This window comes from Zalophus californianus, chromosome 10, assembly GCF_009762305.2.
Source record: "Zalophus californianus isolate mZalCal1 chromosome 10, mZalCal1.pri.v2, whole genome shotgun sequence".
NCBI classification, from domain to species: Eukaryota; Metazoa; Chordata; class Mammalia; order Carnivora; family Otariidae; genus Zalophus; species Zalophus californianus.
The window spans coordinates 37,938,289-37,952,809 of NC_045604.1; the positions used below are offsets into that span (position 1 = coordinate 37,938,289).

Genomic DNA, 14,521 nt, shown 5'->3' on the forward strand with positions numbered 1-14,521 from the left:
GTGTCACGGAGAGCAAACAGGTTCCAGGGGCAGAAGCCCAGGTGCAGCCGAAGGGCCGTGTCCACCCCGAGCCGAGCCTCACTTAGCCCCTTGCCACACAGCCAGCAAAGTGCCGACACCACTAAGGGGCAGTCAGGATCAAAGAAGACAATATATACATTAAGGACTTTAAACTTTAAAACACTCTATAAAAAAACTTTTAAACTTTGTTCAAGAGTTCACGTCACCCACCAAAAGACTTCCAGTTTAGACAATACCGAACGGCACAAACATTCTAAAATGCGTAGGTTCGCTGGGCCTTTGGCCCCTTTGGGTTCCGGTCACGGGGGAGCTGCGGGGGAGCCGGGTAGGCAGGCTGCACCTAACTGCAAGGTGCACGTATCGAGTCTCCTTTTCTCAGCCACTGTGGGGCCAGATGAGGAAGGTCCTGGGGGTTCTTGGAGAAAAGTGTGCAGGAAACTCCAGAACGTGACAGTTATCTGACAAACTAGAATACTTTAAGGACCCATTGCCAGGAGAGTTGCCACATCCCAGGGCAGGAAAAAAGCCTGTCCTCTTGAAGAAAACCGGCTTCAAGCCCTTCCCAAAGGTCTCTAATCTGGAGTAGTCTGAGGACCCAGAGGCAGGGAAGGGGCATTGGCTTCTGGCCAGTGACAGCCGCATCGATGGAGTCGGTCCCCCTACTCCAACCCAGACCCTTCCCGATGCTGCCTCTCAGAGTCCAGCCCACTGCAACATCTCCAGGGAGGAACAGAGGTTTCTAGAACAGACCCGTCTCCTCGCTGCCTTAGCAGGCACCCCGCCACTGATACACAGGATGGCTGGCTCTGAGTGTGGATGTGGGCAGGGGGGCGGCCACAGCCAAGGTGGAAGTCCCAAAGGTAGGGGTGCAGCCTTGCTTTCAGTGGCAGCTGACGAAAACAGTCCTGCTGCGGCAACCAAGATGCCCTCTCCCTCCATCCCCACTGCCAGGCCTCTTCCCCGGCTCCTCCCCCATCAACCCCCGGGCCCTGGCTAGAAACCCCTGGTGCATCCCAGGGCTGCAGGCCAGGGGGCGGAAAGCTTTCAATCGCACTTCCCGTTAGGATCACATTTTGAGCATATATTCAACATACACGTGACTTTTTCAGAAGTGATGTGACATGATTATTACTGTTCTAATGTGACACACCTTTCAAAATATTAAGAAATGGAAAAAGGATGATAAAGAAATTAATACAAGAAGCAACCTAGTATCCGCCCCCCCGCCCCACATCCCAACGGATCCTCACGCGTACAACCTTCAGAGGCCACCGGGTCTGGTCTCTTCCCTGCACATCACCCATCTTCCATGCGGCCGGCAGCCTGAGGGCCAAGAATCCGGGCTGTGCAGGGCCAGTCACCTGCTCTGCTTGACCCACGTGTTTGCTGAGGACCGACAGTGGCCCACGGAAGGGCCTGGGGAACACGAATCCCCCCTGCCACGGGGTCCCTTCCCACTCTGAAGACCGCCCAGAGGTCATCTCTTCCACAAAGCCACTCTCCACCCCCGAGTCAAGGCTGGAGGCGGCCGGCGGCAGACCCTGAAGCCAGTGCCACCTACCTCCTGCCGGAACTCCACAGCCTCCCGCCCGTCCTCCTCCTTCGTCTTCACCAGGGACATCTTGACCCACGTGCGGAAGCCCCCGGAGAACTTCCAGCTGGAATAGGCGCTCTCACAGGCCTGCATGAAGCCCACCCTGTCTGGGCTTGGAAGGCAGAGAAGGGCGGGCCCAGTGAGGCCGACAGCAGGACGCAACCTCGGCCAGACTCAAACCCCAGCCCCTACTTGGAGCCGCTTTCTTGGCTGGCACCACCACGATGCTGCCCACTTCCTGCCTCCTTTCCAAGCTCTGATCTGGGTTTGCAGACGCAGGGAGAGTTGCCACCCACCTCGAGGCGGCCCCCCGTGGGGGAGGTCCTTCCTCCTTCCCACCTGCTCCCAGAGCACTGGCCCCGAGAACGCAGGTGCGCCCACCAGCCTCCTCCTGAGAGGCCCAGTGAGGGGGACCTCACCAGACAGGACACCCGTGGCACCTGTGCAGCCAGCAGCTCTGCGCAGGGAGGGTGGAGGGAGTGCGGGGGGGTGGGGAGCAGACAGGGCGGAAGACGCCCCGGCCAAGGCTCCAAGCTCTGAAACGGAAGGACGGAGCAGGGGTGTGTGAGCGGGGGGAGGTGGCCCACAGCCTCAGGCAGGGGAACGGCCTCTCCTCCGTGGTGACTGCCACCCCACTTCCCTTCAACGGGGCCCCGGGCTCTGCACGACCTGGAGGCCGGGGTCATGCCGGCTCGGGCATGTGACGAAAATGCTCACAGTCCCAACGAGCACTCCAGGCACCAGAGAGGGGCTGGGGGGGTCCCCCCTGCCCCACACCACCCCCCCACCCCGCTGGGCAGATGGGAACTTTCATCCCCATATTAAACGCACATGGCAAACACACACTGAGGGCTGACACTGAGGGGGAGACCTGGCCCACGACTCGGGGGGTGCACAAGGTCCCGGCTGTGACAGGACCAAGCCTCTCAGCCCACGAGTCCGAATGTGCCCCACATCGGACCTGCTGCGCTTTGTGAAGGCAGGTCCCCGAGCCACTGATCTCCAGGTCAGTCCCCTGGGCAGTGCCCGCCCCCGCCCCGGGATGGGCCCGCCCGCTGCGGACTTGAAAGGCCACCTGTGCAGGAACTCCTGGAAAGACGAGAAGAGGAGGTAATCGATGGCACTGAAGTCCTCGCTACTCTCATTCAGGCGGAACTGGAGGAAGACCAGCTCCCGCTTCTTCACCTCGCGGGGCCCCTGCACAATCAGGGCGGATTTCTGCAGAGACACAAAGGCCACGATCAGCCCTGGAGGAGCCGCGGCTGCTGTACTCCTGACCGCACCCCCCCCCCGAGACACTGTGACCGGAAAGCCCCTCGCCCCGTGGACCCCAGAGGACCACAGGCCACCCCCACTGCTGTCCATGCTCACCCCTGCTCAGCCCCACGGGGTGGCCCTCTGGGTATGAGCCGGACCAGAGCTGAGAGCAACTGTCCTCCATCCACTTTTCTCAGTGGTGGTCTGCGCTAGGGGAGTCCTCTACTGAGAAGGGATGCTAGTGGGGCGCCTGGATGGTTCAGTCCGCTGGGCATCTGACTCTTGACATTGGCTCAGGTCATGATCTCAGACCTGCCACAGGGTCCCTCAGAGTCATGAGATCGAGCATGAGTCAGGCTCCCTGACTCCGCTTGAGATTCTCTCCCTCTCCCTCTGCCCCTCCCCTGCTGATGCATGCTTGCTCTACTTAATAAAAAGGATGCTAGCTTACATCCATTACATGTACAAATGTTTTCTTCCAGTCTGTCATTTTTCCATCAACTTTGTTTCTAGTGTCATTTGTTACATGAAGCTTTAAATTTAATACAGTGATATCTATAAATCTTTTTCTTTATGGCTCTGGGTTTTCTTGCCAAGGAAAACCAAAATTACATCAACGGTCTATATTTTTTTTTGTTTTTTGAGAGAGTATGTGCATGAGAGCATGCATGGGGGGGAGGGGCAAAGGAAAAGGGGCAGAGACAGAGGGAAAGAGAGAATCCCAAGCAGACCCCCTACTGAGCCCAGAACCTGATGCGGGGCTTGATCTCATGACCCTGAGATCGTGACCTAAACCGAAATCAAGAGTCAGATGCTTAACCGACTGAATCACCCAGGAGCCCCTCTCCTGTATTTTATAACACTTTTTACATGTTTTTACATTCAGGCACTTCATATGCCTAGCTTTCAGTTTTGTATCTGGTGTGAAATAGGGATCTACCTCCTGCTTCCCAGGCAACGGACAGACACAGGTTTGAACCCCAGGTTTACACTGTTCTGCCATCTGTCCGGGCAGGTCCGCGGCGCTGCTCCCTACCCCAAAACCCGGCAGAGTGACCGTTGCACAGGTGCTCTTCTAAGAGGACTTTTTAAAACTAGATTGTTAAGGGCGCCTGGGTGGCTCAGATGGTTAAGCGTCTGCCTTCGGCTCAGGTCATGATCCCAGGGTCCTGGGATCGGGTCCCGCATCGGGCTCCCTGCTCCTTGGGAGCCTGCTTCTCTCTCTCTCTCCTCCTCTGTCTCTCATGAATAAATAAATAAAATCTTAGAAAAAATAAAAAATAAAAAAAATAAAACTAGATTGTTAAATTCCATGAAAAAAATCAACTGACACTGGATTTATAGATTAACTTGGGGGAAAAAATCTTTACATCAATAACTTTGATCAATGCTCTACAGACATTTGAAGAGGGAGCACCGTCAAGCACAGTGTTCCACCCGCTCACTCTTAATTTATGAATTGTGCTGTTCGGTTCTTATCCTTACTCCTTTGCATCTGTTTGATCTGTGGACATGAGAGAGAAAAGTACGAATTTAGTCACCCTTTAAGGCAACAGGTATTTTTTATTTCTAACAGGCTTTGCCTAAAATATACAAGTGGAACGCTGTTTTGCATATACAGATTTCTGACTGTTACATCTTAGTGGAGAGTCCTATATTTGTTTTTTATCCGTATTAACCAACCCTCTTGGAGCCCTTTGCACCTAGTATTCCAGTTCAACTGATGCGAAGCCGCCCCTCACACCTGCCTCTTATTGCATTTTCCCGAGAGATCTCTGTCCATTGTAATCTCAACCTTTCCGTGACATGTCGAGGAGTGGCAGAGAAAGCTAACCGTTCCCACCATCCACTTCCTCCTGGAGAACCAGAACCGCTTCCCCAATCCCGGATTTCAGGGGCACGGCCACCCTGCTGGGGCCTCCGTTCTGGCCCCGGCCACCGTCACATGATGAAGTTCCTGGAACACGCACAGAAGTGACTCGGGCGAGTCCACATGTGCCCATCACGGCAAGCCAGGGCTGCCCACGAGGCCCAAGAGCCTGCCCTGCGGATGGCAGAGTGGCAGACAGAAGCCATCGCTGACTGCCCCTGGCGCCCCCCCGCCCTCATGCCCGACTGGCTCCAAAGAAGCTCCAGAAGACTGGCTCCAGACTTCTCTCTGGTCTCGGCCACAGTGTCTGTTTGGGGTGTTTCTGCCCAGCAGCTCGGCCTAGTCTGTGCCCAACACACAAGCTACTTTCTGGAACTGGAATGCTCTGGGAACAAACTGAAAGGGGACAAGGGCATACCATGTGGACCCCGGGAACACGTCAGCCAGTGAGGAATGGAACGGGTCCTACAGGCTGGGACAGCGGTGGCCCTAATGCGGTAAAAGTGCACCGAACTGAGGGCACGAGGGAGCCTAGGCAACATGAGAATCGGAAGTCTGCTGAAGCAGGTCAGAGGAGGCCCCCAGTGGGCCGCTTGCACACAGACTGGCCAGGATGCAAAAAGCCTGAAGCCTACCCATTTCCCAGACGGCACACTGCAAACAAAGGGGGCAGGGGCGGGAGCCGGATGACAAGCCAACCTCCAAGGCCTCAGCGGCAGGGGTGTAGGGAGCTGGGGGCTTATTTTCCGATGCCCACTCCAGGCACAGCCACTGAGGACCTCCACCAAGGCCCAATCAGCCAGGGGGCTAACAAAGCACACAGACGCCTCTAACCATGGAGCTCCCTCGGGGCCTGCAGAGGCACCACATGCCACAGGCCGCCCCCAGAGGGCCTCACTGGCGCCCCCCAGGTGCCCCCCAGCTGCCGTGAGCTCACCACGGCCCCCCTTCCCCACGGGAGCTCTCCTGTGCTTCCCTGTCGATCTCTCCCACCCCCCGCTTCACCTCCCCCTGCTGCTTGGGTGGGGGGCCTGGCGTCCAGAGAGGCCAGACCCCTCCCAGTTGACAGCTGGACCGCAAGGAGCCACATCGCGAACCGCTGGAGAAGACTAAGCATCATCCGGAGCTGTGGGCGGTAACAGCCTTCAACGTAGTTTCTGTGCTGACAACCCTCCTTGTGTGCCCCCATTTCATGGGTGTTCATAATATTTAAATCACGTGACTACTGCCTAAGTACAACCGGCACCACCAGGTCTGGGAACGAGCGCGAGGGGATCCTGGGCGGCGCCGCTCAGCCAGGGCGCCAGGGTCTGGCCCCCACGAGACCCTGCCTGCTCTTCCTTAACGTTTCTAAAAATTACGTTCCTTTTCATTTCAATTAGCATCCGTTTCCCTGTTCTGGAGAGTCCATTCTGTTTGCTCCTCTTGGTCCTCTTCTATGCCGTTGGTTCCCTGTAAATGTCTAATGGGCCTTAATTCTCCATTCCCACTTCTGAAGGTGGGGCCAGGTGATGAGCACAGGTCTGGGGTGCGGGTGCCCCCCCCCGCTCCGGGTGGTTCTTGCGCTCGCCCAGGCTGACGCTCCGTGGCGGTGGGCAGGCAATGCCGGCAGGCCAGGTACTTGGTGGATTTCTCTCCTGGTAAGAGATTCCTCTCCGGTACCTGTCACCCCGCTCCACCATGGAGGCCCAGTCTCAAGTTCTGCTCCGTTTCCCTCTGCTGCCCCAGCACCCAAGCAGGGAACCTCCCCCGAGCCTCTGCAGAGAATGTTCTTACCCAGAAGCAAACGCTATGCCCAGCGGCTCTGCGCACCCTGGGAGGACAGGAGCCACAGCAGGTCCTGCCAACGGGCAGTCCTGTGATGACTGTCCCATGATGACTGTCCCAACCACTGCCCCTGACCGCGGCCCTGCCCTCTGAGCCCGCCAAGGGGGAGCTGGGAGCCAGAAGGAAGGCTTTCCCCTCCCCCAAGCCTCTCCTGCGCCTGTTTCAGGGTGTGGGCTTTCTCTGGTCTGTCTGCTCAGTCCATCTGACCCAATCTGTGGTTTACACCAGTTCAAAATGTCTCGTCCACTGGTGATACCTGTTCTGGGTTTGTGGGGCTGTCATGGAAACTTTATTTTACTCTAGTTTCTGCCGGATCTTAGGAGGAAGCCTAGAATAAATGTGAACAGAACCATCCCGGCGGGACTCTCCACCTTCGACCCACCCCGAGGAGCCACGGGAGCTCTTCTCCTCCGGCCATTCCCCATCCACAGCTCACCTCCCGCCGCTCCAGGGGCCGGGGGGGAGACCCCTGCTCGTCCAGACACTCCCAGCTACTGGAACTGTGCACAGACACAAACACAGCATGATGTTGTCTCTACTGGAAAACCCGCACTCAGCCCCGTGCAATCCTTTCCGAAACAAGGGCACAGGATGCAAAAGAGAAGATGTAAATAAATATAAAATTTCTTCCCTGTCTCCAAAACCCTGTGCAGATGCCACCGGGGCCTAGGGTCCTCGTTCCCAGACCGGCTTCTTTACATTGGCCTATTTATTTCAAAGTACGGATTCCCAGACGCCGCCCCCAGGAATGAATGATTCAGTTGGCCCCACGTGGCAATTCTGGTGGGCACTCAGGTAGAGGACTCACTCCACGACACCACCCTGGCCTCACCCTGCAGCCCTTTGTCCTTCCGTCAAGGACAGGATCTTATCACAGTGTCAGGAATCCCTGAGGATCATTCGGAGAATGCCGAAGCCCCCACAGCCCTTCCTGATGCAGGCCAGCCAGCCATGGCCATGACTCCAATTGGGACAGCCTCGTGGTCGCTGGGGGCCAAGGGCCTGCACAAAGGGAGCGTGAGCGGCCTCGTGGCAGGAAGAAGACCGTGGGACGCAGGGTGCAGGGCTGACACCTGCCCAGGCCTGGCGCAGGGGAACGGGAGTTACCAGGGTCTGGTTGGAGAAAGGGTCTGTGTAGTTGATCCTCTGGGTGGTGCAGTTCATGTCGCCCAGCTGGCCAGGGCTCCTCAGAGGCGGAATGACCTCATAATGGTGCTTGCAGCTGAGCAGCTGGGCCTGACCCGGGTACAGAGCAATCCCTAGGGGGCACAAACAGGAAAAAGGGCATGTCAGAAGTCACAGTCCCCGGCCACACCCCTAAAATCACATCACACACATTTTTTCACACCCACCAACAACCCAAGTTCATGACTCCCCAGGTGATGGCAGAGGAGGGAGAACAAGAGGGTTATGGGGGGTGGGGAGCCACATCGGTGGCCCTCAGAAAGCCCTACTCGAACGGAAGACACAGTCCCCTTCCCAGAAAGCCCCTCTCCTGGCCTCCCTGGCGCCTGCACCAAAACCCACCCTACTTCACAACCCTGCTCAGCACACCCTGAGGGGGCCTCCGTGACGGAGCCTGGCAGCACCAACCCCCAGCACCACCACCCACCTGCAGATTCACTGGGGGGCCGCCAGTTGTGGGACTCCCCACGGCTCACTTTGCCTCTCACACCTCCTGCTCTGATCGGGGGATCCAGGTGTGCAAGTCACACCCCGACGGTCCCTCCCTCCCCTCAGCCAGAGCACCTCATCCCAGGCTCTACTGACGATAGCTGTCCAACCTCAGCGCTAGAAACACCTGAGAGCAGTGTGTGACACCAGACACAGGCAGAGCTCAGAGACCCAGGGATCAGAAAGTAAAACCCGCAGATCAAGGGACCAACACAGACCCACAGAGAAGAGGGACAAACACAAGACAGGGCAAAGATGGGTGAAGAAGCTGCGAGCTGCACACTTTCCAGAAGCCCAGGCAAAAGGCACCCGAGGCTCTGGCTTTGCCCTGTGGCCAGGCCATCCAGAGGGTGAGTCGGGCATCCTGTGGGCAGAGCAGGTACACACAGTAGGTGGGCACAGCCTGAGCCCCCAGAGCTCATGCCCACACTTCCAGAGCCCAGCGCCAGCCTCACGGCCTGAGGCAGACACTCCACTCTATAGCAGAGGTGACTGCCTCCCCAGGGACTGGCCTCCCGCTGGAACAGGAAAGGCAGGGAGCCCCCTCCTCAGGCAGGGCCCCAACCACCTCTGGATGGCTTTACCTCCCCTGCCACCCGTCACTCCCACGGCTCTTCCTCACTAGCTCCAGCCAGGCTAGACATACCCTCTCCAGAGAAGCCCTCTGCCTCCCTGTACTCACCTTTGCTCCCACTGATCCCCCTCCCAGAAAAACTCTCTTCTCATCTATCAGAGCCCAGCTCAAAACCTATCTCTGTGTAAAGCCCTCCTTGCCCACCCCAGTCACGCAGCGACCATGCCCAACCCTGTCCACTCCTCTGCTCGGCACGGGACATGCTCCGCTGGGGCCTGATAGCAGTTCCCTGGGTGTGTCCTCTACGCCCAGGCCGTGCCCGGGCTCCTCCGGCTGCCTGCAGCGCCCAGCACGGTGGGCGAGCGCAACAGGGGCTCCTCTGTAAGCCAGTGGCCCAGACCTCGGCCCCGATGCCCATCCGGGGCAGGCTCTCTACCTGGGGCGTCATAGCGATCCACCTCCTTGTAAGACACCGACATGACAGGGTGCTTGAGCTTCTCACGGAAGTCTGTGATGGTCTGGTAGACCAGGAAGACAGCCACTGCCATGAGCAGCAGGTAGATGAAGATGAGCAGGACCGAGAAGACGTTCTTCAGGCAGGCCTTGCTGAAGCGGATGCTGCTGGAGGCCGACTCACTGTCCAGGGCTGAACAACATCACACCAGTGAGCCGGAGCCCAGCGGCAGGTGCAGCCGGAGGTGGTCGGCAACCTCCAGGCCCGTTACCTGCTTTACCAAGGAGGCAAGGTCACCCGCACCCCCAACCCTCCCACCTCAGCCCCCTCCCCCAAATCATAACACATGGCACATGTCGACATTCACCAGGCACTTACTGCACGGGAAAGGGGGCTCCAAGCGGAAGGAGACCATTATTCTCTTTAAGAACCTCCCATCTGGAGGACAAAGTTACAATCCAACATGGAAACCGGCCCCAACCAATTTTTCTGGCCTTCTCCCTTACCACTCTGCTCCTCCAGCACCTCCAGCTCCAGCTGTGCTAAACGACTTTCCGTCCCTCCAGCGCGCAGAGCCCCCTTCAGCCCCGGGGCCCCTCCCATCTGCCCAACCCCGTGCTTGGCCTGAAGCGCTTTTCTTCCACAGCTGACTCCTAACTTACACTTCAGGTTCTGGTTTAGAAGGGCATCTCCTCAAGGAAGCCTTCCCAGACCCATACATTGGTTGGAGGACCCCTTTGTCAGTGCTCCCAAGGCACCCCTCACGTCCCCTCTCGTCACTCTGCAACCTCACTGTCTGCGGCACGTCCTTCTGTCCTCCTTGGGTGTAAGCTCCGTGAGGGCAGGGCCAGTCTTGCTCACGCTGAACCACTAGCCCTTCACAACGTGCCTGGAAGAGAGTAGCATCCTGCATGTCTGTGGTGAGTGACTCGACGGCTGGGTAAATGTGTCCTGATGCCATCCCCACAGCACGGCTCTGCCTCTCCTGCCTGCCCTCAGACCATCCCCAGCCTTGATTATGCTCTGCTACGGACTAAATTATGCGTCCGTCCAAAAAATTCATACCCTGAAGCCCTAATCTCCAATGTGACTGCGCTTGGAAATAGGGCAACTTTTAAGGAGCTTAATTAAGGTTAAATGATGGCATAACGGTGGGGCCCGGATCCAACAGGACTAGTGTCCTTATAAGAAAGATGAAGGGACACCAGGGACAGATACACACAGAGAAAAAGCCCCGTGGGACACAGGGAGAAGGTGGCCATGTGCGAGCCAAGGAGAAGGGCCTCGTGAGAAACCAAACTTAGCCAACACCTTGATCTTTGATTTCCAGTCTCTAGAACTGAGAAAAAAAAAATGCCTGTTGATCCAGCCACCCAGCCTGGGGTTCTTCGGTACAGCAGCCCAAGCCGACTGAGACACCCCCAGGCTGCTCTCCGCACTGCATCTACTCCTCGGCCGAAGCCGGAGCTCCCTGAGAAAAAAGCCCTATACCCTCCACAGTGGCTGAGCCCAAAGCTGAGGAGAAATGTGAATGTAAGTCCAAAAAGGTATGTGCTTGGCTTCTGGCTTCCACCAATGACAGAGTAGCTTAGTCACACCACCCTCCTACAGATAACAATTACAAAGTTTGGACAAAATCCTTAAAAGTTATGTGAAGGCACTGGGGAGCAATCAAAAGCAGGCAGAAACGAGAAGAGTTGACCTTGGAAGGAAAGCAACTGCACCTGATCAGACTTATACATTTGCATGTCGTGCCTGAGGGCACGTCCCCATCTCTATGGGGCACAATTCCCTATGGCAGTGGGCAGAGTGCAGGGCTGGCAGAGCAGTCAGAAAGCTAAGAGGAACCTTGAAAGGGATGGGATGGGGAGGGTGAACCCCCAAATCTGCAAATATGTTCAAATTCTTGGCTGGAGACCCCAGGGGGCCCAAGAAAAAAAAAGCAGCAACTGGAAACGAAAAGAACTGAGTGGAGATTCCAGCTGCTGGTAGTAGAGGGAACCCAGGAGTTGGAACTTGAGTCTCATCACATAACTACCTGCTAAGACAAAAACCCTTCAGAGGATTTTAAGAGAATCCAGAACCTCCATACTGTACCAATACCATGTCTACTGTTGAATCAGAAATCACTAGACATGCGCAGAAACAGGAAAACATGACCCAAACTCAAGAAAAAGGTAGTGTGTAGAAACCAAAGCCAAGATGACCCAGATGTTGCCATCAGCAGACAGGAACTTCACAGCACTAGAAGGAATTAAAGGAAAATATATAGATAAGGAATGGACAAAGGGGGAATAGAGAAATAGACACCAGAAAAAAGAACCAGGGACACCTGGGTGGCTCAGTCATTTAAGCATCTGCCTTCAGCTCAGGTCATGATCTCGAGGTCCTGGGATCAAGCCCCACATCGGACTTCCTGTTCAGCAGGGAGCCTGTTTCTCCATCTCCCTCTGCCCCTCCCCCCCACCATGCTCTCTCTCTCTCTCAAATAAATAAATAAAAGAACGAAATAGAAATTCTAAAGCTGGAAAGTAATGAAGTGAAAAATTCCCTGCACTGTCTTAATAGCAAAAGGCAGAAAAAAAGAGTTAGTGCATTTGAAGTTAAATAAACAAAAGTTAAACAATTTGAAAAAAAAAACTGAAGGAAAAACTGAACAGAGCTTATCTAGATAACTGTGGGACAATATCCAGCAGTCTAACAACATCTAACTGAAGAGAGAAAATGGGTCACAAAGAGTATTTGAAAAAATAATGGCCCAAACTTCCCAAAACTGGAGAAAAGAAACATCAATTTGCAGATCCCAGAAGCTCAATACATGCCAAGCAGACTAAATAAGAAACCGCTCCCAGGCAAATCACAAACTACAAACGCAAAGAGAAAAAATCTTGAAAGCAGCTAGAAAAAAAAAAAAAGACAAATTACATAGAGGGTATTATATTAATGACAGGTAACTTTTGATCAGAAATAATGGAGGCCAAAAGACAATGGAGTATCTTTAAAGGGCTGGAAGAAAAAAATTCTGTCAACCATGAATTAAATCCCAGCAAAACTAACTTTCAAAAAATGAAGGTGAAATAAAGATATTTTCAAACATAAAAGCTGAGAGAATTCATCGCCAAAAGATCTGCACCACAATGCACGTTAAAGAAATTCTGAAAGCCAAAGGGAACTAACACTAGATGATAACTCTCAAACATACAGGAAGGAATAAAGATCACTGAAGTGCTAAACAGGTGGATAAATATGAAAAGCTGCTTATGTATTTTTAAAACAGAAGACTATCTAAAGCAAAAATTATACAATATCATAAGGTTTATAAGTTGCAGGAAAGAACGGAGAAACAAAGAATACACGAGACAAACAGAAAACAGCAAAATGGTAGGACCAAATCCAACTATATCAATAATTACATTAAATGTAAACAGACTAGGGGAGGGTCCAAGATGGCAACATAGGAAGACCTTGAACTCATGTCCTCCCACAGTCACATCAATTCTACACCCAGATATAAAGCAATTCTTCCTGAAGAACCGATGGCTGATCCAACAGCTTCTGCACAACAAAACATAGAGGGACCACACAGAGAAGGGCACGAGAGCTGGGAACACAGTAACAACAGGCACACCTCCCCTGACGCTGCGGACTGGAGTAGAGAGGAATAGCACTGAGGGACCCTGTGCAGTCACCTGCCCTGGGGCACAGAAAAAAAGCTGTGGTTTAAAAGGCTTAAATGACTAAAGGTGAAGGAAACCCATTCACTAACCCTAGAGCCTCTGACAAACTGTGGGGAAATTGCTAGAATTTTCTCTGGGGTCAGAGGTGCTGGGGAGCACCACCGTTTATGTTGCCCGTTCACCTTGGTAGCACAGATAGGAGGAGAGGTTAGACACTCGAGCCTGCCTACTGCCTCAGTGAGCTTCAGGCCCCCAGCCCATACCAGCCCTAGCCATATTCCCAAGGTGCCCCCCTCAACCCAGGCCTACTCAAGCACCAGGTGACCCAGCATGGCACACCCCAACCCATGCCTGCTCAAGCTCAAACCCCAGCATGACACATCCCAGACCCCCATCCTACCCTCACCTGTGCCAGCTTCAGTTTTCCCTTCCAGGGTGCCCCTGCAGAGAACACCCAGGGACCCCGAGTTGGCACCCACTACAGCTCCAGTCAGCCAGCCAAAGCTACACCCAGCCAGGCACACACAGTCTATGCAGATAAGTTACTACATGAAGGTTACTCTTTCCAAACAGGGAGAGGCAGCTGTTTCACCTAATTCATGGAAACAAACACAGAAGATCACACAAAATGAGGACACATATAAACATGCTCCAAACAAAAGAACAAGACAAATCTTCAGAAAAAAAAACTAAACAAAACAGAGATGAGCAAGCTACCTGATTAATAGTCATAAACATGCTCACGAGACTAAGAGAGGAGTGGATGAGCTCGGTGAGAAATTCAACAAAGAGAAAGAAAACATAAAAAAGAACCAACCAGAGTTGAAGAATACAGTAACTGAAATGAAAAATATAGGAGAGGACATCAACAGCAGATTACCAGATGCAGAACGGATCAGCAATCTGGAAGAAAGGATAATGGAAAGTACCCACTGAACAGCAAAAAGAAAAAAGAATTTTAAAAAATGAGGATAGGTTATCGACAGATGAATGGATAAAAAAGTGTGGTGTGTGTGTGTGTGTGTGTGTGTATATATATATATAGTGTGTGTGTATACATTCCATTGTGTGTTTATACTTGAATACTACTCAGCCATCAAAAAAATGAAATCTTGCCATTTGGAATGACATGGATGGAACTAGAGGGTATTGTGCTAAGAGAAATAAGTTAATCAAAGAAAGACAATTATCATATGACCTCACTCATATGTGGAATTTTTTTTTATTAAAGATTTTTATTTATTTATTTGAGAGAAAGAATGAGAGAGAGAGAGAGCACATGAGAGGGGTGAAGGTCAGAGGGAGAAGCAGACTCCCTGTCGAGCAGGGAGTCCAATGCAGGACTCGATCCCGGGACTCCAGGGTCATGACCTGAGCCGAAGGCAGTCGCTTAACCAACTGAGCCACCCAGGCGCCCCTCATATGTGGAATTTAAGAAACAAAACAGGATCACTGAGGAAGGGGGGGAAAAATAAAACAAGACGAAATCAGAGAGAGACACAAACTATAAGAGATTCTTAATCATAGGAAACAAACTGAGGTTTGCTGGGGGGATGGGGTAACAGGATGATGG

The 14,521-nt window shown here is 53.7% G+C and overlaps 1 protein-coding gene across 4 annotated transcripts in view; it reads right to left on the bottom strand.

Moving 5' to 3' along the window:
• Positions 1-14,521, bottom strand: part of PACC1 (proton activated chloride channel 1) — a 38,387-nt gene that overhangs the window by 3,974 nt on the left and 19,892 nt on the right. For 2 of the 4 annotated variants that reach the window (XM_027613641.2, XM_035722558.1), the window contains 4 exons: positions 9,254-9,463; positions 7,677-7,828; positions 2,691-2,833; positions 1,583-1,727 (listed from right to left, as the gene is read on the bottom strand). In XM_027613641.2, the coding sequence (XP_027469442.1) occupies positions 1,583-1,727; positions 2,691-2,833; positions 7,677-7,828; positions 9,254-9,463 (650 nt within the window). The remainder of the gene's footprint in view (positions 1-1,582; positions 1,728-2,690; positions 2,834-7,676; positions 7,829-9,253; positions 9,464-14,521) is intronic. The other 2 variants (XM_027613642.2, XM_035722559.1) reach the window with 2 other exon arrangements.